Raw genomic sequence first — 26,331 nt, forward strand, 5'->3', positions numbered from 1 at the left:
CCTATCTGCTCTTTGATCCCTATAAATGCGCCCTCTTTGCCCTTTGTGTAAAAATAAGCCGCCATCCCTTAAAAACACTGTATTCATAATTGAATATTATTTAACTGTCCGGGGTATATTCCATTTTTTAAAAAAAGTAACTCACTGCTTAAATAGTAATTACAGATTGGTAAAATTTTTGTGTTAATTATTTGTGTTTGAATTCAGATTACTGTTAGAAATATTTAGTTTGTTTGGATTATTTTCAACTGGTTAAAGTTTCTCTTTTTTTTTCAGGCGGTATATTAATGAATTTTTAAGTGATTTTAAATAAATACACCCGAATTTAAATAAATGTACTTTTTTTAAAAAATGTATCTTTAAATGCTAATTTTTTCATAATTTTTATTTTAAAATAAATCATGCTCGGGATTGTTTTTAAGCATGCCTTTAATTACTTTTTTTATTTTTTTTAAAATGCAAATTTTTCTCCTGTTTTGATAATGCGTGAGAATTACTTTTTGAAATGTATACATAAAACAGTATAAAGGTGTAATTTAAAAACTGTTGAGGATCAAAATCAGTTATTACATAATATATTATAGAATTTGATACATTTTTATGGTATTAAGTTAGTGCCCTTTCAAAATTCAAAGTGCCCCTACCCATTTTATTCTTAGCCAGAACTCTGTTGAGGATATTCATAACGTTGGTTGTATTTTTATTTTATTGTCCAGTTTTCTGATGGCATTTAGAACAACGTTTAAAACACTACGAGAACATGTTTTATATGAATTTAAAAACCTGTTACAAGTCAAAGTTTGGTTTTAGGTAAGTATTTAGTACATATATTTCATATGATTTTGAGAAACCTGTTCTAGGGGTTTTGAGTATAGATAAATATAACAATATATACTTAGAAGCAGTACTTCTCACCCGCGGTGAAATGAAAAGTTTATCCCCTTCAAGTATTCCGACTCTGCGATGGAAACCTACTTATGTATTTATAAAAAAAAGGGCCGAAAAAAAAAAGCATTCTCTCTTTACCGCAACCGCACCTGTAGAACGCACCTTCTCATGGAATTCCCACCTCTTTCGAACTTTGAATTTTCTTCTTTTTAAAAAATAAAATCATGATAAACGAAACAAATTTTTTTTAAAAAAAAGCGAACAACTAAAAAGACGTGTAGTAGGGTTAAATAATAAAAAAAATGGAACGAACAAGAATAAAGAATCTTTTGCCTCATCTGAGAATCCTTTACTCAACGATTCCCATAGATGAAAGTTACTCTCTGTGAGGAGTCGGGTGATTAGTTGCATCCCTCCCTGCCCAATGGAACAGCCCTCTCCCCCCCTCGTCATTTTTGCAGACGATCTTTTGCTTTCTCAGAAACCGGTTTAGGATAGTTAAGGGGGTGATAGCCTCATGTTTTATTTATTCACACCTTTCCCCCTGCTCGCAACCTTTTTAGGATTTTTATATTGGAGGTTTGAAGTTGACGCTTTAGTTTATGCATGGCTAAAGTATGCATAATTGCATAAATCTCCTGTATTCGTTATACGGCTGAAGTGATTACTTATACAACAGTGTTTTTGTCCGTACTGAAATATGTCAGCCGAAATTATATGCAGTGAGATTGTGATACATACAATTTTATAAAAGGGATATAAAAAAAATATTTATATATTTATTTTATTATTATACTTCGAGTTTAAGTAAGATAAGAAAAAAATGTCGTTTTTTTACTAGGGTTGAATTTTGACGTCATAAACTGGATTTGTACATGGCGTACCACAACGATTCGTATTTTTGTAACCGTCTTTAAATTTGTATTTCTCTGCATGTGTTATTTCATTAGTCATTTGATATAAAATAATATATGATTAAAATATATACTTGTTTCAAATTCAAACGGGCACATCAATTTGATTTGTCATTGTTGTTCCTAATGGCACTTTTTGAATTATTATTTTTTATTAATTTTTTCTACTAAACGCATAAGTATCCTCGTTAACAGAAAGGAAATTTTCTCAATTACGAATGTCATGTTTGTGATTTTTTAAACTTAAAGGAAAGTTTCTAAAAATGGGATTAAATGTAAATGACGTCAAACAGTTAAACAATGATTATGAGAATAGTTCGATTTTTAAAAAAATAAGTTTTGTATCTTTTAAGTTTGCGAATGTCAATATGTAAATGATTCGCATACGTAAATGATGAAAGCGCACAGAAGTTATTTTGAGGACTAGTCAAACTTTGGTACACATAGATAATAACTTAGACTTATAGTTTCGTTTTAACTTTATTTAATTTGTTGCTTCTTTTCTTATTTACTAGAATGGTAAAATCACTTTTACAACTTTATTATTATTTTTTATAATTGGAGTTACTTTTTGTGTTAAGCTTTTCACAGTAAGTTTTCATTTGCCTAAACCTTTCTTAAAGTTTTCTTTTCCTCATTATACCTGATTATTATCTTTCCTACATTTTTCCAGTGTTTTTTTCCCCTCCTGTCATTGAACGGTTGAAAACCAAGATAGAACGGTTTTTGACCATTTTTTTTTTACAAAAAAGTGGATTATTGATTAACCTGCACCTGTTACATTTTGATGATTACTATATTTTGAGAAATCAATCACGCAAAAAATCGGTTCTCCTAAAAAGTTATTACACAGTGAAGATGAGCCGTGCTTTGGAAAAACCCTCCCTTTCTGCCTTTGTTTTTATCTCGTTTTTTCAACGAAACAGTGAAACCGAATTTTATCTCAGTTATTAGCCTATTTCAACGCTTGTAGCAATAAATTTGACATTTAACTCAGCTTCATTAACACAGTTTAACTATTTATGGTTTCGTTTTTTTTTTCTTCCTTTCTACTGTAATAATAAAAAGCCGAAATGAAAAGAATATTTTGTACATTTAAATTTTTATTAAGTGTTACATCTCGAGTTAGCTGCCTCTATTTTTTTAAAATAATGAAAAGGTAAAAAAAAATTTCATATTTAAGCATTTATATTTATTTTTTATGTTATTTATATTTATTTCTTATTTTATTTTTTATGTTTAGTTTCATCTAGCGAACGAAATGCTTATAATAAATTAATTTAATTGCTACAATAATTTGAAATTTTTTCCACTCACTTTATTGAAAAGACGATTCGTTCATAGTGGTAAGCTCTTAAGTGATTGAGCATTTAAATTTAAATCTGCTGTATCTATCTGATGAAAATGGTCTCTCGATTGATACTAAAAAACTGTATAAATTAAGTATGGTTTTCTCACAACAAGACTTTGAAAGTAGTAAATGTCCAGTATTATAACTATGCAAGTTTTTCAATAATTGTTCTTTAGTTTCTCTCTCTCTTTATCTTATTTTTTAGCTTCTTTGTATCAAAATATTTTTACGATTACAGTTATTCGCCATTTATTTTTTGTCTTTCTCCATGTTTGTTGCAAAAATATCTCGTCCGTAAATGGAACTTTTAGAGACAGCCAACATCTTAAAAACTGCTCTTTAAAAATAAACACAATACTCCAAGCAGAAAAGAATTCCTGTGTTTGGGATTTCCGAAATCTAATCGTCTGGAATGCATTCAAAAAATTTACGGTACAGTAAATAGAATAAAGACGAGAAAAATTTCTGTGGAATATTTTGAACAAAAATATGGAATAACTGCTAAAAAAAGAATGCCAACTGAGCATTTGTTCAAAGCACAATTTGAAGCTGTCTCTTTGCACAACCGAGTTCTATTCCTCCCCCTCCCCTCCACTCGTTCCCCCAGTTTTTTTCTTATTTTTTTCCTTCTCGTCTCAACACAAAGAGAATAATATAAGTTTGGATAGAGAGAAAAAAAATGAGAAAAATATTTCTAGACCAAATTCATACCAGCTTCTTGGAGGGAGGTAACTGCCCCCTTCCCCTCCCTCCCGAGATAGGTTAGCGCTGGAAGGCGTTGGTAAATAATAATAAAATAAAAAAATATCAGTTTCGAGATCGTGATACTCGGCTTGAATATTTCTAGTTAAGAGTGTACTTCATGATTTATCTTTTGCGTTTTGGCAACTTTCGGGTCACGACGTTTTATTTTCTTGAAGCGAAAATGATTCTGTTTCTTATAGATTTTTTTTTTTTTATAATCTTCACTTCTTATTTATTAAAGAACTTGTTTTTGTTGAAGAAAAAAAAATCGAATCAAACTAAGAATTAAATAATTTCGCTGTTTGATATATGAATTATTATTTAAGAAAAGCAGTTATCGTTTTCACACAATACTTTTTTCAACGGGTTGGCTTCTGTATATTCTTTAAATTTGTAGAAGGACGTTAAGCAACTGGAATTAAACGTAGTGCACAAAATAAAATAAAATAAAAAGTGAACACCCTTTGTAACTTTTAATTTATTCATCGGATTTTCACATATTAAGACTCAATCTTAATCGTTTGAGGAATTTATTCTATTAGTGCAGACGATATTTTAAGTTAAGAAATCAGGCACCAAAAATGTACTTACTTTGATTAAAGATAACTTTTTATCGAAGGATTAGAATTTTTGACCTTCGAAATAGGGAGAAATATAGGTTCCTGAAAAATAGGTTCAATAGTTTCGACAGGAAAGTAGTTGAGAGTAAGGACCCTTAAATGTAAATTTAACTTTTTGCATGGTTCTCTAGAACTCAAAAACTTTTTAAGCAAATAATTTTAAACACCATCATAATGAATTTTGCTTATTTAAAAATAATTACATGTAAGAAACATTTCATGATGTATTTTTTATCATTTTATTTAATAGTAATAATTGAAAAAAATGTTGATTTGTGAGACATACATATTTTTACTCCATTTTAAAGTAAACAATTTTAAATAACTAAAAAAAAAAAATAAAAAATAAAAATTCGAACGAAATTGGTTTAAATGTTCTTGAGATAAAATTCACATTTTAATTAAATGCCTTTTTAAAAATCTTATTACTCGGAAACAGTGGCGTACGCAGAATTTTTTCAAGGGGGGTGTTCATAATTTTCTGAAACTACTAAAAGAAATTCGAGTCTGTAATAAAGCACTATTATTTCCCTAATTTAGACAGCTAGACAATTTTGACTTTTTATTTAAACAACATTGTTTAGTTAAATTTTGATTTGATTTTTTAAGTTTAAGAACATAATGTAATATCTTCTGAAAAAAGTTCAATGTCATATGGGTGGGAAGTAACACTTTGAGGGCCACTTTCACATTCATCAGATTTTGTTATGCTACGTTTTCTTCAACGGAAGTATCACATTTCTGTACAACAGAAAAACTTATATTGGTATTAGATGCTGTCACCTCACTAAATTCAGGTCGTGATTTTTTCTCAAAGTAATTAAAAATTGTTAAATTCTTGCCTTTTGACATCCTAAAGATCCAAGAACAGCAAATATATATATATCACGTGATTTTGGTTTCAAAAGTACAACCCTATTATGGTAAATGTTTTTTCGGTATTCTGAGAAATACCATGAGAAAAAAAAGTAGGCATAAGGCACATAAAAATATATAGCCTTAAAAAATAATAGCTCGTTTAATTTCTACTAAAATTTTTATTTTTGCCATTTTGTCTGAGCTCAAGGGGGGTGTTTAAACCCCTCCCTTGCGTACGCCACTGCTCGGAAACGATTCGACTGATTTCGTGCAAATTGTGCACGTTGAGGAAGAATTTATAATGCCATTTTGCTCTCCCTTAAATCAAATATTTAAGACTTCATTAATCTGTCCAATAACAAACCTGTATGAAAATAATCAATAACTGTTCGATAAATTCCGACATTTTGTTACTACAAGTATAGCCATTATATCCTTTCGGCTACGTCGCTGCCTGTGCCTGTTCTTTCATAAATAAATCTATAAAAATGCTAGATATAATTAATAAATAAAGATACAGTTAAAAATATGTAATAATGATAGTCATTAAGAGATTTCGTTATTCCTGATCGTTAAGAGATTTAAAACTAAGAGGCTTATTGTCCTATTTTTAAAGATAATCGACTTAACATTGTCTTGTTTTAAAACGAAGTAAAATGAGCCTAAATAAAAAGGACATTTGTTGTGCCAATTTTTCCAACATTCATGTTAGATATTTCTATTCGTAAGAACTACTTATCTCACTTCGTCGTTAAAAATTTTTTAATTTTATTATTTCCCAAAATCGTTAACTCTGTAAAAGTAAGCTAAACGTTTAATCAAAGTCAAGTTCTTTCTTTATGTAACACATTTTATAATTTTATTTCATTACATTTTTCGTATTAATTACGTAGCTTTTATTGTGCTTTATTATGTAATTCGCAAAAAACACTTCTTACATTGGCACGGATTTATAAATATTGTTTTTTTCCTAAAATATTTATTTGTTTATAGAAACAACGTTTAACTCTTTCCGCAGACTGAATTACGTTTTGTAGAATATGGTGCTTATTTTTATTGAATCATTTGAGCTTCGCTGCCAAACACGGAAAGTGACAGACAAGATCACATTTGAGATTGCCATCGTTTGCAGTTTCGACCGCAAAATCGTTTGCTGCGATAACGTTTAAAAACAAAAGAAATAAAATAGCCATAACTGTTGAACATGGTTTCATTTTCGTGAGCTTTTTGTTTCCATTCATTACAGTTCCTTTGTTGTTTTTGTGAAGGTCTTCTACATTTTGGGGCATGGAAGAGGGGTTGAAAAAAAAAATCTGTACACGATATAAAGATGGGAATATAACTGCTATTAAAAATGTTTTTCCGCGGTCAGGCTGCCGTGGGAAGATGAAGCATCCGCACCCGCGGGGCCTCACGCACAGATCATGTGACACGATCTTCACCAATAGGATTCTTTTGAATTCTGTGACGTAACCTTTCTTGCAAGAAAGTAAGGGGGAACTTTTTTAAAATCCGAATGATACATATTTAATGTTCAACTGAATTGTATACTTATAATTTTTATGAGTAGGATTATTTCTCTAAAATTTGACCTTGAATTTTTACTGCTTAGTATTAAAAGGTTCGCTTGCAAATAGTGCATAAGTTTTATTATTATTTTTTTTTTAAAAAAGAAGTCATTCAAATTGAGTAGCTTTTATGAAATCAGTAGCTAAGTCACGTTTTTCATTGATTCTGAAAGAGAAAGTTCAGAATGTTTTCCAGGGAATGTTAAAAGGAATGTATAAAATTCGTCTTAGCCGCTTCGCTGTTTTTGATGAATGATTATTTCTACTACCTTTTTTCTTATTTTAGAAACAAATATAATCCTACCAATATGAAGGGCTAATCAGGAGAGCTGTACGATTAGATGCCCCCTTAAAAACGGAGTGTTACTACCGAAAGAGGCAGAATAAATAAATAAACGGAAAAAAAACTTCTTAAGTTGAAAACCGTTAATTTTTCGTAACATATTTTTCTAGGGCCAGATATTTATCAACTAACGAACTTCATTTCATAATAAAAAGTAAAGAAATTCAACGTTTTAGGGTCCTTTATGGTTGCTTAGGTGCCGTTTTGGCTAGATGCCTGGGGGCCGTTTCCCCCTTCTCACCCTCTCTACACGCTAATGTAATATCTTTCTTGTCTTGTTACATTTCTGATGTATTTAAGTTTTAAAAAAAATTAACACCTCCCATTTAGGGAGTACGATTTAATCTGAAGTAACAGTACAATTAATGAAGTGTAAATTAGTAGTGCGATTTATTATAAAGTAAAAGGGAAAATGTTAATAACCTGTATAGAGATTAATAGCTCTGAGAAATTAAAGTTAGCAATTTCTTACCAAAATAAAGTACACCTAACTTCAACCACGTAAAAATTATATCATATGTTAGAAAACATTAAAATATTGTTCGGTGATTTAAGTTATTGTGTCGAAATTTAAGCAGACGAAGCTTTGGGTTACGTAGGTAGAGCCATAACCACCTAGAGTAAGTGTTGGTAGAGCTGACATTGCTGTTATAGAAGACCTAGGGAGGACTTAGGTTAGCCTTGGCCTGTACCTGAGATGTAGGGTTTTAAAAGCAGGGGCATCCAAGGACAAAGTAGAGCTATCTAAGCTCTTCTGGGCACTTTTCCCTCTTCTCTTCTCTTGAAAATTTATGTCGGTATAATATATTATATATAAATCGGCATTCTATATTGTATTATATTATTAGAATACCCCTTGTGACTTAAAACAATTCAATCTAAATTGCCGAGAAGCTGTTGGTCATTTAAGTTAGTCAATGAGGGGCCCTAAGCGTTACTTTAAACTAAATTTGGATGTTGTTTAGTTATGAAATGCTTTTAAATTAATTATAGCACAAATAAATTACGATGTATTAATAAATTCGAGCTTATATTTATTTTAATTTTTGTTAACTCATAACTCTAATTGACAATTTTTAAGGAAAAACACAAATAATTATTTGTAACATCCCTAGGCCTTAGACATCTCGGGCTTTATGATAAATCTGGCACTGCATGGTATGAATTATACCATGATAATTCAATGTAACCCATCCCTTGTGTTTTTATTTTTCCTTTGTAGCTTCAAGAAAAGAAAAACCTTAATACTGTTTTTCGAAGCTCTGTCGCCAAGAAAAACAAAAAAAGTCATAGTTAAAGTGCCTTACATTTGAAGAAATGCGATGATTTTAAACTATATATATAATCTTGCCGTGATTTTTAAAAGTTATTAAACTTTTTTCAAAAATTGCCAATTTGCGACATTTTTCCATCGAGGTGAAAATTATCAACATCACTGCCTTATTCTCATTTTTTAAAAATTTTTATGAGCCCAGGAATGCAGGATTGGAGTAAGTTTTTTAATATTTAAAAATTGGACTGCAAACACTTTTCATTTTCACAAAATTGTGGCTTTTCTCCATCTTGACGTTCTGCGCCATTTTCAAATTAAGCCTAAACAGATTTATTGCCTATACTGAGGCTAAACTTGACTTAACAGTCAGAAGCAACAGTTGTAAACTCACAACAGTTAAAAAAAATAGCATATTATTCGCATAACAGCATCATTTCATATTACGACGAAGCCTACTTAATTTACAAATTAAGCCTTAATTTGCAAATATTCTTGGTAATGAAGTTAAATGAAATAAAAACATTACGCCCTTTTCCCTAGTTTTTCATCTTTGATTGCTGCCGTACATGTTTTTAACTCTTTTGATTTAAAACAACTAAAGAAACATGACAAAATTAATTGATTTAGTGCTTCAATGCTTTTAACGCGAATATTTTGTATTTACGTGAAGATTCTCACAACAAGCAACATGACGTTCACTACTGAATCGCACCGGCTTAACTTGTTTACGGAAGCTGTTTAGAATAATTTTTGTTGCTGCTCTGTGTCAACTACGCATTTCGTAGGCGTAAATGGAAGATAGAGTCGATGATAGCTTAGGAGACATTTGTTTTTAATAATCATCCGCCTCTCTTCTTAAACAGCTTTTAAAAACCAAATCTAAATAGATGTGTAGGCGTCCAGTTGGTTGAGAGGGAAAAAAAAAGGCACTAAGCGTTTTTTATTTTCAATTCGAACGTTCTTTTATTTTTCGTTTAATTAGTGGCAACAAACCGCTCCATTAGAGTCAATTGTGGCAGAGCAGCATGGTAGTAGTCGTTCGTATTCTTTACCATGCTCGAACGAGTTGTTGCCAGATTTCTGCTTTCTCTTTATTGTATCGTCCTGATTTTTTTTTTATTGTCTCGTAGACAATAGTCGTTATTATTAACTAATAGGATACGTTCGAGCGCGTGCATCGCGTTTTATAGAAATACTATTCGAACATTGACTTTAACTGGCTAAGATAAAAAAGAGAATACTACTTTTCGTAAACAATAGACAAATCACCTTTGGATACTTATATAATAAATAATTAGATTGTAGTTATAAATGTCAAGTGAGTTTTTCTGGTTCTTTGATAATAGGGATTAGTTATGAAAATTGTTTTGTATTAATTGAAGTTCATGTCTGAGTAATTGTCTCATTGCAGAAAATTAAAACTGAATAGACACTAAAAGTATAGGTTATTTTAGTTGTAATTAAAGCAACAGTAATGAATTTACTGAAAAAAAGAAAGCTTGCAATAAATGTAAATTAAATTTATTTCAGAAATAAATATTAAAAAAATATTTTATTGAAAGCTAAAATGTCTGTTATAGAGAAGTTACTGAATTAGTTGTAACCAGCAATCCTATTTTTTTTTTTATTTGCTCTCTTTTAATGCAAGCATTTTAACACAAAATTGTTCTAAACGTTTTCTCAAAAAAACAGACGTTTTTATTCTAAAGTTGTAAGAGATTTGCTCTGGAAAATAAATTGTTGTCTGAAGCAAAAATTGATAATTTGAGTTTAGTATCATGGACAAATTGTTTACATAATATTTAGAGCCAAGTAAAGTTAAGTTTCTTTCAAACGATTCTTTGTTTTAAAGCTTGTCATTTGCAAGAGCTAAGGTGAAAGCAATTTGCTTCGTATTTCTTCTCTTAGTGGTGCTCCATCTTCATTGTATTCGATTACCAGTAAACAGTCTCCCAATATCTCTGGTACGAAGTTGTTTATGGATTGGACATGCACCACTGGTTCTGTGGATATTTGTACCAAACCTTATAATGAATTTCATCTGACCTTTATATCATTGTCTTATTGCTTGACCTTGTTGGAACAAAACAATGGTTCGGCTTTCGTTGACCTTTTCTAAGTGCAAACACGTTTTAAGATAGTGACTTGTTAAGGTTCATTTCGACTTCGAAATGTGATACTGATTTTGAAGTCACAGCTTTTCTTCCCGTTATATCCACGATCTTCGCAAGTTGTCAAATCGATTGGCAACAGAATTGTATCTTTGCTATGTAGGTCGACGTTTTTGAAGCTGAAGTCTGTAAACCGAATTTAGGACAAGCGTGCTTTCTACACGTTGTTGTAAGTGGCTTCTTTTTAACTTGGTTATTGATACTACATTAGATGACCTTTTTCAGTTAAAAGTGTAAGGGGATAGTATGGAGCAATTTGTAACTTTGCATGTGTGAAAACATTTCTTGAAACTCTTTTTAATAGAGTTTTATTTCTTTTTCTCGTCCGAGTTAGTTTATTAATTTTTTTTTAAAGTTTTTAATTTCGATTTCAGTGTTTAAAAATTAAGTAATCGTTCATAATTTCGTCGTAATGCTTTTTTTTGGGGGGGAGGGGGGGTTATAGGCCTATCGGCTATTTTTTCGGGATGGGCGGGTAAACATTGTTTATTAATTGGTCGGCAAAAAAAAAAAAAAAAATGCGAAACCACAATTAAAAAATTACTTAACAAAAATTCAGCCCTGCTACTTTAAGTCAAACAAATAGAATCCCCCTTCAAATTAAAATAGTAGTTTAGCAAGGTACAAGATAAAATAAAAGTTTAACTCAGCGCAGTCAGTGGTCATCAAATAAAAATACAATGCATGTTTTTAATACATGTATTTTTGTTGTCGTTGCTTAAGTTCTATTATGGAAAGAAAAAGCTTATATGTAAAAACAAATGTTACGAATATTTTATAGCTTTAAAAATAACACGTCACGTATTAATTGATAAGAAATAATCAAAATTTACGATCGATTGCATTGATAGCATCTAGACCTTTTCAAATATCTTGATTTAAATATATTGATTTGCCGATTGTAAAGAATAAATTTCTTCTATTACCAATATCTGGAATATAAAATAAGTAATTCAGTATATTTGATATCTACATTGATAGGTGAAAAAGCTCACTTTTTCAAATAAGCGAATATGGAAGTGATGATAATGAAATGTGCATGTTCTGCATAGAATCCACGATCTCACTCTTATTTATTCAAATATAATTAATATAAAAATCTATGTTTGAATAATGCTTCACACATTCATATACTTTCTGGAGTTACTCAGCATCATATTAAGCATTAACTTCTAATTTTTATTTCCGGTACTTCTTATTAAACACAAAATTTCAATTACGTGCCAGTTTGTAATTGATGATCAGGCGCGTTTATTTAAACCAAACATTTTGTCCATAGGAAGAAAAAAAATTGTGTCCATCAGGGGCTACTTTTATATGAATAATCATGTATTACTCCATGAAAGTAAAATTGTGAGAAACAATCCCTCAATGCTTTGTGTTCAATAATTTTTTGTTAAAAACACTTTATACTTCGATATTTAAAATTAAAAAAAAAGTTGGTGTAGATATAATGGTGTTAATGTGATTTTATTTAACTAATAGTAGGTACTTCCGTAAGAGTTCACTAATATGCATCGTAAAAAGGTGCTTGGGCACGAGTTGCAATCGGGCATGTTTGAGCATGAGTTTCATTCTGGCGTGTGTTTTGCAGAGTAACATGCACGATAGGGAACATAAATATTTTGAGGTTTTTTCTCGAGCCCTTTTATTTGCATTATAAATTGATTTATTAAATTTTGATGCCTTCAGCGAACTTGAAATGAAATTGTAGTTAAGATGAATTTAAACTAAGATCGAAGAAGGTTGACTCTGTTTTTTAAATGAATATTTTATGTATGAAAACGATGTTTTCGATTATGCTACATTTACGATCGAATCTAAAAATAGCCCATGCCATTACAGAAAATTGGCTTATTGGTTTTACCTTAGCCTCTTGTTACTGGTCGAAGATGAGTGTAACTTATTTGTGTCCGATAATGAGGCTATTTAAAAGACTGTTCTGAAGCTTAAAGAAAGTTGTTGGAGATAAAAGAGAAAAGAAACTAGACAGCGGTCCATTTAACATCCGGTTTGTGTCAGTTTATTAAACCCTTTAAACTTCCGCGTGTCTCATTTAATAGAAATAATGGCTCTTTAAAAGGTGATCGTTATCATCATCGGTGCCCCCAGCTTTCTATTTAACTTTGAGCATATTGATTTGGAACATTGGCACGATCGCACGGATATGAACAGTGGACGGAATTAGTGCATTTCCAAGTATTAATTAGTTTTCAAATCTAAAAAAAGAATTCAAACGTAATTGAACTTAAACTAGATCTAAGAAAAATCTATATTTTTAATTAATTAGATATTGGTATGTTATATAATTTTAATAACAAACTATTTAGATTAGTCTATATCTTAACGAATCGGAAACACTTTAAGGAAAAGTAGACTCATTTCAACGGTAAAATTTTTTTTAATGCTGCTGTACTAAATATATATTAGTTCATCTTCAATGAAATTTCAATTTCATTATGTTTTGAACAAGAAACATTTGTTCACAATTATGTGCTGATCCGAAATTACAACAATATCAGACAACAAAATCTTGTAAATTTGGAAAATTGTTGGTACGATTTTTTGTATTTAGTTGGGATTTTGCAAATTTTGATTAAGTTCCTGCAGGTAACGTTGTTATTAGCAACAAAGCCTTCGCTTGCTACTGTACTGCTTTGGTACGAGTATCGTTGATGTCCAAAGATACACAATAATAAAAACATGCATTTATCTCTTCATTCTATTGCTATAAGCTTTTCAAATTTTTTGTAACTCCTAACGAATGGTTGGAGTATGAGTAAGTGCTTACGATTGATATTAAATAAAAATTGTACTCAAAATTTTCTTAAACGTGGGGGGGAAAATTACACCAGCAATATTTGATCTAGAAGTTCCTTTGTGTTCTGGATTGGATTCAAATTTACAAGGGTATGGATTTGAATATTAGCAGTTGTCAACTTAAAATCGGGTCGGTTGTTCAACGACGATTATAAATGAATAAAATATAAAGAGAGAGCTGAGGTAACTCGGTTAGAGTGTCCACCTCCCAATAAGGTGACCTCCAGACTTGCACTGACCACATTGCTGGCGTAAAAAATCCTCAGAGGTAGACGGATCATGGGTTAGAATCCCCTTGCCGTCGGGTTAACGGCAGATTTTCCTTTCCATGTAATGCAAATGCGGGTTAGTTCCATCAAAAGTCCTCCACGAGGGCTCGTTTGCCCTAAAGCTTGATTTAGGAGTTCTCTCGTTCTCTGGGTTGGATTCAAAATTACAAGGCTACGGAGACGTAAACCCAGAAGTGGGTTGGCTGTTCAACGCTGGTTATAAATTATATATAGTATATATATATTGAAAATATTGAATAATGAGATTTGTATTATCACCATGATAAAGAGCATTATATGTTTACTTTTTTTTAATCAAGAATTCTGAATTTTTGATTGAAATCAATCTAGGATGTAGTATTGACAGGGTGGCCACCCACCTGGAATTATCAGGGAATTTTTTTTATACTGGAAAAAACCTGGAAATATTAGGGAAATTTGGATAAAAACCTGGAAAAATCAGGGAATTTTAACGTAAAGCTGGAAATTTTTTCTTTGATAATTTTTTTAGTTTCACTAATTTAAATTATTTACTAATTGTCTTAATTTAAATTATTTCATCCATTATACCCACTTTTTTTAACGGAAATACATCGCCAAACAATTGAAATATCATCAACTTAGTGATACTTAGCTTTCATCAAAATTTGCTCCTTTACAGCTCTGTTAAAACTAGAATGCCACATTAAATTCTCCCACGGTTGCTAAACAAATGTAGAAACCTTTGACCGCTATGGGACTGTGCAATTTAGGAAAGATTCTGGTGGAGGTGGAAAAAGGGATTAGGATATTAGCTTCTGTTTTTAAATTCTGTTCGTGGGCTGAATCCATTAAGGCTCAAGTTTGTTCGATGTTTTGGTGGTAATTTTTTTTTCTATTTTGACAAAATGTTTTTGTATTTTTAACTTTATAAAATTCTCCAAAAATTAGTTGGTTATAATTTAATAATAATGGATTTTATAATCGCATTCTTTTTCTGAAAGCTTTTCTACTCCCATTCAAACCAACCAATCACAAATTTTTTTTACAATCGCTAACAGCGACAAATTTGTCGACAAATCGTTACAATTGTTGCATTAATGCTAATTTTTTCTATTTCATTTTAACCTTTTATAACATATTTTAATTTTAAAAAAAAGTTTTTTTAAGAACTTACTATATATTAATATTTAATTTTACTCTTTTGTTGATCAATATGTGATTTTTGATTCAAAATTTTGTACCAAAACATTAAAAAATAAATAAAAAATCTTGCCAAACTGTCAAAATAAATTACTTTTTTCAAGATGATATGTTAAAATAATAACATGTTGGATAAAATATTTTATAGTCTAAACACTTTTCTTGTACACATCCTATACTTTATAAGAAAAAAGAAACAAAAACCTGGAAATTTTAAGATTTGAAATCTGATTTGAGTGGCCACCCTGTATTGATTTTGTTCCTTAAGCGATCAGAATATTTAGAATTACCTACAAATGACTAAAATGAAGCGTTATTATGAATCAGTTAATTTAAGAATTAGTTTTGTAGCTCTCATTACGAAGGCTGGTATCTAAACTCTTGCAGAATTCCGTAAAATTAGATTTCCTAGTCCTAAGGATAGAGTCCTAGAGAGATTTAACATTTTTGCAATCGTCGTATAGGTACGTTCTGCGCAAGTTCTTAGAGGAAGAGAATATAGATTGTTTTGTAATTAATTGCGCAGAACAAACCAACGTTAACATGCCCGACGTGAAAATGCTACATTTCCTTTATTCATAACCGACGCAAATGTTTCGCTTACATCAAATCTCATTTTCGTTATTTAAAAAAAAAAAAAAAAAAAAAAAGTCATTAAGGTTTCTCTGTTTTGTTATTCAAAATATGAATCATCGTGAGTTATCATACCATAAACTTTGTTTAAACGTCTTAACAAAGTTATAATCTAACTACACTTACTCTTCTCGTTCTTCGCCATTTTTTTTTTAAAATTTGTTTTAGATTCTTCATCCCTAAAATAATAAGGAATATAAGATCAAAACATCATTTGAAAGACGGATACGATCATAAAAACTCTAACTACCTTTTTCTTACCTATCCCTCTGTGCATACGCGTACATTCCTTTCTAACCATCAAACCTACACGCCTACTATCCCTTCCCTCTAAAAAATAAATAAAAAAGTAAATCCCTTTTATTCCATAGAAAAGATTTTCTCTTCTTAGCATCTACACGCAAGTGAATCTACAAGCTAAACAGACATACAAACCAAACGAAGCTCGTTGCCCTCTGATGTCGGCAAGCCGATGAAAAAAAGGTCAGCGGCCCACAACATGCTGGCCGATGGTCGAGTATCACGTTATCTTCTTAAAAAAACAGAACGGAACAATGTGGCGCGACAACTTTCAGGAGACTTCATCTGCCCTGTTGTTCCTAGGATGGAACCATTAGAAATTAAATGGTAATTTAGAATTTACCTACCTAGACGAGGGATTTGGCGATGCGTTTTTGTCGCCAATTGTTTTACCTTTATTTTCGGGATAGTATCCATAGTATATACATTAGATTTGACGCGACTTTAGAAAGTTCTTTTGTTTTTTGTTTTTATTGGGAAACGGAAAAACATGAACATCTGTGTTTGCGTTTTTAATTTTATTCTAGTGTTATGTTTTCGTTCAATTGTGCAGTTTAAACGTTATTTTTTTAGAAATATTTAATGGACGATTTATGGCATTTTTAAGACTTATTTTTTTGCATTTGTTTTATAGTTAATTATTTTTAATAAATCAATTTTTTATTGCTGTTCGTAGTCGAATATTTTTAAATTATTTTAGTTTACTATCCGATTATGTTATTCTTTTATTAAGAACATCTAATATTTCAAGCGATAATTTTCTTTTTTCACGGAGTAAATTGTTGAAAAAAATATTTACAAATATGCTTTCACTTTGTTTCCAGATAGAAATAATGATGGCTGATTTAATTGGGAAGTCACTCATCAAAATCAAACATAAATTTGTTTAACATGTTGATTTTGAATTGTAATTTTTTTTATTAACTTTATTTTACTTATATTTTCTTTTCTTTTATTTCATTTTTGTTATTTTTTTAAAAAATATCACGGAATCTTATTTTTTAATTTTTTTACTTTTTTTTCTTAAAAATTTTTATTTTATGAAGTTTTATTGAATTCAAAATTATTTCTTAATTTGCAAATTAATTATTAAGTTTTATTTTTTTTCTTCTCTTTTTCTAAATCGATTTTGGCAGCTATTTGAATAAGATTTTCGTGGTTTGTCATGATGAAATACCCCTAAAAAAATGCAATTTCAGGGGTTTGCTAATTTTGTGGTTTTTATAGCCACAAAAAGTGCAAATACATTTAAATGAAAGGTTTCCGTGTTTTCCATCAAAATATTAGTACCGCCATTAATTATACCTCAAATCAAGGTAGGGACTACCTATGTATTTATTAATTTGTTACTATATCCTCTTTTTCCTCTAAGATATCATTCTCCGAAATCTTTTCCCTAATGATATCCATATTTTTTTCTATGTGAAATAAAGTATTAATTAATTTATGCCACATCTCACTAGAGGACTAGTCCTTCGTCTCGAAAAACTGATCTCAAGGTTTTATTCGACTCTTGACCATATTCCACGGGTCCAGTATGGTTGGGAAGCATAGGTATATTTAATTATTTTTTCATATTTGTGTCCCTTACTTTAAATAATGTTAAACTACTTAAACTGTTAATTTTAATTTAATTAAAAAAAACTCGATTTAATCAGATTGAGGAGGTTCTTTTTCAGATCACATTTGTGTGTTAGTCAAATTATTCGCTTAGAGAGAAAAAATATGTCATAGATTAGTTTATAATTGAAGCAAATTGAGTATATAATTAATAACTCTCTCTCGCTAACTATTACGAATTAGTCGGAGAATTTAAAATTTGGCGATAAATTTTTCCTCACAATTTATAACCAGAACACCCAATTCAACTAAAACGTTTTTTCAGCATGCTAAATAAAATACTATCTTCACAACCCCACAAATAGGCAAACTTGTTCTATTTAGAAATGNTTAAGCATGGCTTCAAAATAAAATACAGTTTCACCAAAAAATAAATATAAAGAGATTTAACATTTTAACTTACTAGAACGTTAAATCAATGAGAACCCTGAGCTTGTTTCTTTGCAATGAGACGGTTCCATCTGGGGGTAATCGAAGACAATGATATATTACAAACATTAAAAAAATTGATGCCGCTACCTTCGGGAACCCCTTTTATTTAAATCAATAAAATTTTATTGCAACACTGATATTTTTAATTTGGGGTATAAACCTAGGAATTTAAATTTAGTTTCAATGAAATGGGCGGCCCGGTACCATTTGATACGCGGACCGGGGGTTGGGGAACACTGCTCTAAGATATCATTCTCCGAAATCTTTTCCCTATTGATATCCATATTTTTTTCTATGTAAAATAAAGAATTAATTAATTTAAATAAATGATATATATATGCCACATCTCACTAGAGGACTAGTCCTTCGTCTCGAAAAACTGATCTCAAGGTTTTATTCGATTCTTGACCATAATCCACGGGTCCAGTATGGTTGGGGAGCATAGGTATGTTTAATTATTTTTTTCATATTTGTGTCCCTTACTTTAAATAATGTTAAACTGTATAAACTGTTAATTTTAATTTAATTAAAAAAACTCGATTTAATCAGATTGAGGTGGTTCTTTTTCAGATCACATTTGTATTTTTGTCTAATTATTCGTTTAGAGAGAAAAATCGGGTAATAGATTAGTTTATAATTGATGCAAATTTAGTATATAATTGATAACTCTCCCTCACTAACTATTACGAATTAGTCGGTGAATTTAAAATTTGACGATAAATTTTTCCTCGCAATTTGTAACTAGAACACTCAATTCTACTGGAATGTCTTTTTAGCATATTTTCATTACGAAATAAAATACTATCTTCACGGCCCCACTAATGCGCAAAATTGTTCTATTTTAACTATCGTTTCATGCCACATTTCATTTACCATCTACTTACAGATACCAATAACCTCTTGGTTTTTGTTTAAAATTTGATTTGGAAATGTCCCCTTACGATTGGTGAGTTCTTTTCCATACGAAGTCCGGTTCGGCATGATGGTGATTTGGAAAGGTCAACTTGTAATGAGGGATTGAAGTTGAGGAAAAAATTGCAGTTATTAAACTTTTTTTTCTGTCGGTTTATTAAAGCTGCCTTCTGAAATCCTCATCAATTAGATGGGCTTTCGGAATCGTTAATGCAGATAAACCTTTTTTCCAGCTTCGGTAGTTTTTGATTGCGGTCATAATAAAACGTCGAAAGAAATCTTTTTTCAACGTTTTATGATACGGGATTTGAATCGCTTACCGGTCTGATGTCATTCCTTTGGCATGTTTCTTGGAAGATAATGTAGCTTTCTCTTTTTTTTTTAATAATTCATTTTTCCATTGTTTTCAAGCTTCTAGTGATTGGTGGTTGCCTGGTTTAGGGTCTTATATTCTTTTTAATGTACTCGTAATAAAAAGCCTGGAAAATAATAATTTTTAATTTCGTATAATTACTTTATTCAGTTGGTTCTTTTACATAGAATTATTTTCTGTAAGCTGAAAGTTTTTCTTCTTCTTAGATTTTTGGTTTGTTGATTTGTTTGGTTTAAAAATGTTTTATTAACTTGGGGTTGTAAATGAAGGTGGAATTCTCATTTCGTTTGCTTTATTTAATTTATTCATGATCTATCTCCTTGAAAGTATTATTTTTTAACTTTTTTTTGGTGATTAATATTTTCTTTCATTTATAATGTAGTAAAAAAATTAATTTGCTTGTTTAAGGTCGGTACCAAATTTATATTTATATTAAGTATTAAGGCATAACGTGCAGCTTTCCTTGTTTTCCAGACAAAAATTATAGGGAAAAACTTATATAACTAGCACTCATAACATGCTGTAATTTAACCCTTTTTAAAAAAGGATAGTATGTAAAACTTCACTTAAATTTTTTATTTGAGAAACATAATACATATATTTGGTCAATACAATGTTATTTTTTGTACTTTTTTTTTAAAATTTTTAAAAATTTTTTACAATTTTTTAAAATTAAAAATTTTTTTTTTTATTTAAATACTAAGGAATAATGACAAATGAAGTTATTATCAATTATTATAAAAACTGGTTTTATTGCGACCCTAAAACTGCAATTTTTAAAAAAATATATTTTTTAAGATTGTAATTTTATCTTAACCACAAACAGTCCAAGCAAAATATGTTTCCTTATTTATTAACAATTTCCATTTTATCGAAAATCTTCTTTAGGAGGCCTCTACCTCGCCATCTTAGATTTTATGTTAATTATTAATAGATTTTTTTTTGTGCTTAACAAACTTTTTATAGTATATTATTCGACAGTACTAGCGCGCTTGATAATTTTTAGAAATTCTATATGGAATTTTCCAACAAACTTAAGAGCAACAGAAATAAATATGCTTCAGTTTTGAGTCAGTAATTGTCTACACATTTGTCATCTTTTAGATTTTTTAAAATTTAGTTATACTGTATTACGGTCTGCTTTTAGATTTTTGATAAAAACTAAGATAAACCTCAAAAATATAAGAATAGACTATAATAGACTATAAAAATCTAAGAATATTTAACTACCTATTGAAAACCGCTGATTGCAGAACTGTATTGTTAAAATTATGTCAGAGAAAATTAAGTGAGAATCTGAAATTACCACGCGTTTTGTATCTAATTTTGATTGGAGACACAACCTTCTATTTTACGTGCATAGATAGATATTGTTAAACTGAGTAATTTTCCACTATTAGTCCATTTGTGAAAGTTAACTAAAAACAATTAAAATCATACTTGGAATTTTTCCTCCAAAACTTCGCCCCTTTGACAAGTCGAGTTTCTTCGAGAGGGGAAATGTCTTTTTAACCCATGAATAATTTTTAACAAAAAGAAATACAAAAGAAAAATCAAAACCAATTAAAGAAACATATCTTAACGAATGAGAAAACAAATCGCCATTTTATGCTTATAAAATCACGTACAAAATAAAATAATCTTTATGAAACCTTTTACTAATGTGCACAAGGAAAAACTTAAAAATCGTATTATAAACATCCTGTGGCCCACTTTTCTTGAATTCCTGAATCGACATTGTATTTTTAATTTAAGTATTGTAGCCAGTTACGAAAATGACAACAATGACTGCGGACTTGAAATCTCAGAAGAAATGTACAATTAACTAATGAGATATAAAAGCAATGGCGACGCCCTTCTTTCTGGGAGACGCATAACCTTCCGTGCTATATCCTGAACAATACCTTTTGCTTGATTGATATCTTATTTATTATTATCGCTTTATGTCTTATTACGTTTTGAGGTCGTAAATAAAATGTTAGTGTAATTATTATTTTGAAGGCTATATTTTTTGTGATAAGTTAATTAGATATTTAACTTTATTAACCAAACGTAACGTGCGTAGTTTAAGTTATCGATATTTTTTCTTCTTCTTTTGTAGGACAAAGCATATTATTAAGATATAATTCAATAATTTCTCTACTCAAATCATATTCTGCAGCGACTGTTTAAAGTTTAGGAAAATTCATTCTGCATTGAATAATATGCTAATTGTTCTTTGAGTTTTGAATTTAAGTTCTAACTAATAAAGTAATTATTTATTACAAATGTGTTTTAAAGTGACATAAAGACCACGTGTGATTTTATTTATTCTAAAATTAAGAAGAAAAAAATTCTTGTATTCATGGGATTTAATGCTCTCAAAATAATGTATTTTTTATTTTAAAAATTATTTTTAAATATTGTAAGTTTAAGGTACATTAAGAGAAAGTTAAAGTAATGAATTATTTTACAACAATTAATAATTATCTCTATACTAACCCCCTCTTGAACAGGTGAATCATGAATTTCCCCATATTTTACACTTACGAAAACTGTTTTTACTGTTAGTAAAAAATTAATTCTTTTAAATTTTAAAGGAATCACATACCTAAGAATTGCAAGGTTAAATTATTAAAAAAAAAATAGTTAAGTAATGTCCTATATCATATATAATATGCATAGTATATTAAAAAAACTGAAAACAATCTAGTTTCTTAAAAAAAATGAATAAATAAATAAAATAACGTTTCCTTTCCTACCAAAAAATAGTTTCTTTTTCACTAAGCCTATGGTTTTTCTTAACATAACTTTAACATTTAAATTGTAAGAGGAAAGGCCAATGAAATAAAAAGTTTTTTTTATTTAAAAGAGGTTAACAGGATAAAATTTTGGCCTAACCTTGTATTTCAAAAAATTGTAACATTCTGTGAAACTTATCCAAAGATTTTGCAGTTTAGAAAATCCATTTTTTTATAATGGTTCAGTGCTCGGTTTCCAATAAAAATTTGAAAGAGCAAAAAATTACATCATGTTTCTGAAATAAAGAGCTAACATAGTATCAGCAAAATTTTGTCTGAGATTTTACCCGATTCCTATATCATACAATGGTACATTGTAAGAATACTCAATGTTAACTCAATCTGCAATGCATTGTGCAAATCAAGACTAGTCTTGTCTATCATGTATTAACAAGATTGTATATTTGATAGTTTCAAATACAAATCTTGATTTAAGATTTAATTTATTTTTTAATACATTTTTTGAAAATGTATGTAGTTTATCAAATGCCATTTCAACTATTAATTTTCTTGTTTTTAATTCTAGAACGATGTCTTGAAACAAATGTCAAAATTCTAAAGGAATCTCTTGGAGATGAATAGTAAAGAAGAATCAATTTGTTCCTTAATGCCGTCCAATAGGAGGCAAGCCTGGTGTATACTGTTGAGGTTTTAACTATCTCAGAATGAGGCAGTACACTAGGCTTGCTGTAGTGCTGTTTATTGCACTCATTGGAATGAGTGCTGCAGCACTGCATCAAAAAGATGCATATGTGATGAAAGGAAAAAGTAAGTTCAGCAATTTTTGAAGGCTATTTTTTGAAGCTTTGTTTTCAAGGAAAATATACTAGCCATAGTTTAAGTGCCTTACATGTGAAGCAATACAATGATTTTAAACTATAAATGTAATTTTTGCTGGGAAAAATTTTCTGGGCTTTAGAACAGACAAATAACTTAAATATTTTAAAAAGTAAAAAAAAATTTTTTTTTAAATGGCTAATTTGGCTAATAGTAAGGACAAAATGATTTGGATTTCAGTTCTAGGTGAGAAATCTTACTGCAAAAATTGTGAAAAAAGTGGGACTGCTTGTGTCATCTCTTAGCAATATTCAGAAATACAAAATTAATCTCGGGGTATAAAGAGACATGTAAGATACAACGATTTCAATTTCAATGATGCAATTTTTCTCACTCCGACCATACGGATGCTAATTGTACGTTGAATTTATGAGATGCAACACTGACAGAGTAAGCATTGATCTTAATGTAGTAATGCTCTTTAATTTAAGCTAAACTTTGTTTTAATAGGAATTTCGGATATGCATGCTTCCCGTATCAGTCACTCATTTAATCTATGTTATTTTGTATTAAAAAATTAAATGGCTATTATATTTATTAAACTATAAGCCATGTAAGAAAAATTTAGTGATTTAGACAGAGCTCTAAGAAGATTAAATAAATAGATAATAATTGTAAAATTGGGTTATTTTTAATTCTTCCATGTTCTGTGCATAGAATCTTTCATATCTGTACTAAAAATTATCAGGAGCAAATTATTATTAAAAGGGAAATGTAAATTATGGTTAGGCGTTTTTAAAATTAATAAATCACTCTAACAGACAATTTTATATTTTTTTATATTTTTAATATTTTGTTTGTATTAATTGTACTGTTTTAATTTTTTTGTAGTTTGCATTGGCACATCTGGTCGTATGTCTGTGCCAGCTAATCGTGATCATCATTATCAAAATCTTAGAGATAGATATATTAACTGTACATATGTAGATGGAAACTTAGAAATCACGTGGTTACAAGTAAGTATATGTTAGAGTTCAGTTATTTTATTGTGTTAAGCTGTAGACTTTGACTAAATCTATTTTATGAAATCATCATATGTTATTATTTCAAATTATTATAATTTCTTATATTTCAGTTTTAAAATATTTAATATTTGACATAAATTTTATGGCTAAAAAATAGTTATTAACTTAAAATATCTAGTTAGTATGTATGTGTATAAAAAAAATTCAACCTAAAATAAAATACCGAACCAAACTTACACTAAGCTTATTTCTATAAAATATAATCTTATGTAAAAACTAAAATTTGTTACTGCAAATTTAATGTATTTTTTGAAGTTTGGAAATTCAAATATCTCTTAAGCATTTAACTTCATTTTTTATACGTATAATTAAAGGCTAGTTTTAAAAATGTATTTATATAATTGTAATGCGTATTGCATATTTTATAACTGTGAAAATTATGCCTTTCTGTATTAGCTATACAATGTACTCAACTTTCCATTGCACCCTTTTTTGTAAAAAGTTCTTTAAATTAAATAGGTTATTTAAACAAATGAAAAATAAAAACTGTGCCTTGTTGGGGGTCATTTTGTTAAGTTATACATCTAATATCTATATCTATGTTTGTTAAAAATGTTTCTTAACAAAAATATTTATTTTATTGTGTAGGATGACACATTAGATTTAAGTTTCCTGAAAGAAATAAGAGAAGTGACCGGTTATGTTCTCATTTCTCATGTAAATATTCGTCGTGTTGTGCTTCCTAATCTAATGATCATTCGTGGTCGAAATCTTTTCCAACTCAATGCTGGAGCTGAAGAATTTGCCTTCCTAGTAGCAAGAAATACTATTGAAATACTTGAGCTTCCTGCTTTGCGTGGTAAGAATTATATATATAAATATACATATTTGTATTTTTGTTGTTGTAAATTATAGCAAGTAAAGCTATTCTTGCATGTTAAAATACTTTTGAATGTTATAAAAAAAGTATTATTTATTACGTGATATAAAATGAGTGAAATTTTTTATCTGTGCTTAATCTTTTTTTAAAACGCTTTATGCTAGCTTTAAATGTTACCGTTAAAAATGACTAGGGGGTTATATTAAATTACAATTTTTATTAAATATCAGCTGACTTTTCGTGTACTAGGTTTTTTAAGTAGTTTTTATGATGTATTATCTGGAAGAAACTGACTATGAATGTAGATGCTAAAGAGTTAAGAAGTATAAATAAAATAACGTTAGTTGTTTGTTGTTTAAACAAGGAATAAACATGTGAATCAATAATTTGAATGTTTGATTGCAACCTGATTGAAAACAATTCTTGTTAGTTAACAAATTAAAAGATTGCAAGTGATTTTTAAAAAAGAATCAGAGAGCATTAATTGTAAGATAAACAAGCGCTGTTTTAAATTGACGGCAAAAACAGTTTTAAAGTTAGGTTACAAAATGTAATAAATTTTTAAAACGTTTTTAATAAAAAAATTTGTTTTTAACTTATAAAAAAAATCTTTTTATCATCAAAATATCCACGTATATTATTGATTGAAAATATTTTATAAACTTTTTCCTAAAAATTTGTTAAAAGGAAATTTCATTTAAAATTATTTCACAAAAATTTTTATTTTTGATTTCTGTTTTCAATGGTCCAAAATAAGTGTATGTTAATCCATTGATTCAACAGTGTTAACACTGTATATTCAATAAATTGAATATTTATTTAAAAATGTAATGTTTGATTTTGTACTTTGTATATGGGCTGAGCATAATAAAAAAGGGCTCCTAATTTATTGATATGAACCATTGTGCAAATAATAAATATTCCAGATAGTTTCTTAATTTTTTTAAAAAAATTGTAATTGATTAACTTTTAGTTTTCTTTTTGTTGTTACATTCATATTAAACAAATACTAAACTTAGTACAAAATTCTGTTAAAATCTTTTTTTTTTGTTACTCTTATTATTTGTTTTGAATTTGAGTTATAATTTTGTAATTTTTATTCGCCAATGTAAGCATTCAATTGTTGACTTAAACTTTTAATTGTATTAAATGTTTATTTTGTATGTAACTTTCATTATATTGGTCATATTTTTTTAAAATATTATATATCTTTATAGATATATTGTCTGGTGGAGTTGGCTTCTTTGACAATGATAATTTGTGTTATATTAACACAATCAATTGGGAAGAAATATTAGCTGGATATCTAATTAAGCCGTTGTATCTTCACAACTCAACTTTACCACAAAAAAGATGTAAGTTATTTCAGATTCTAATGAAATCAATCATGATTTTTTATTCTTAGTTAATTTTGATTTTTAATTTACACACTCTTTAATGATTGTCACATAATTTCTTTTCTTCTACAGGGTGCATAGCGTTTTTAAAAAGTGCTTTAAGGTGCTTATTTGTGATTTTCGTTTGTTTTTTTAAAAGCCCTTAAAGGTGCTTTTTTCATTGTGTGTTTTTAAAAAGTGCTTCATTTTCCCCTTTTCAAG

General features: G+C 29.1%; 1 protein-coding gene across 4 annotated transcripts in view; it reads left to right on the top strand.

Moving 5' to 3' along the window:
• Positions 1 to 26,331, top strand: part of LOC107438758 (epidermal growth factor receptor) — a 94,648-nt gene that overhangs the window by 44,502 nt on the left and 23,815 nt on the right. For 3 of the 4 annotated variants that reach the window (XM_071185189.1, XM_043046339.2, XM_071185188.1), the window contains exons 2-5: positions 22,578 to 22,819; positions 23,720 to 23,844; positions 24,502 to 24,712; positions 25,951 to 26,088. In XM_071185189.1, coding sequence (XP_071041290.1) covers positions 22,717 to 22,819; positions 23,720 to 23,844; positions 24,502 to 24,712; positions 25,951 to 26,088 — 577 coding nt within the window. In that variant the 5' untranslated portion in view covers positions 22,578 to 22,716. Of the gene's footprint in view, positions 1 to 21,130; positions 21,249 to 22,577; positions 22,820 to 23,719; positions 23,845 to 24,501; positions 24,713 to 25,950; positions 26,089 to 26,331 lie in introns of those variants that run through there. The other variant, XM_043046341.2, reaches the window with a different exon arrangement.

Source organism: Parasteatoda tepidariorum, chromosome 9 (genome assembly GCF_043381705.1).
Source record: "Parasteatoda tepidariorum isolate YZ-2023 chromosome 9, CAS_Ptep_4.0, whole genome shotgun sequence".
NCBI classification, from domain to species: Eukaryota; Metazoa; Arthropoda; class Arachnida; order Araneae; family Theridiidae; genus Parasteatoda; species Parasteatoda tepidariorum.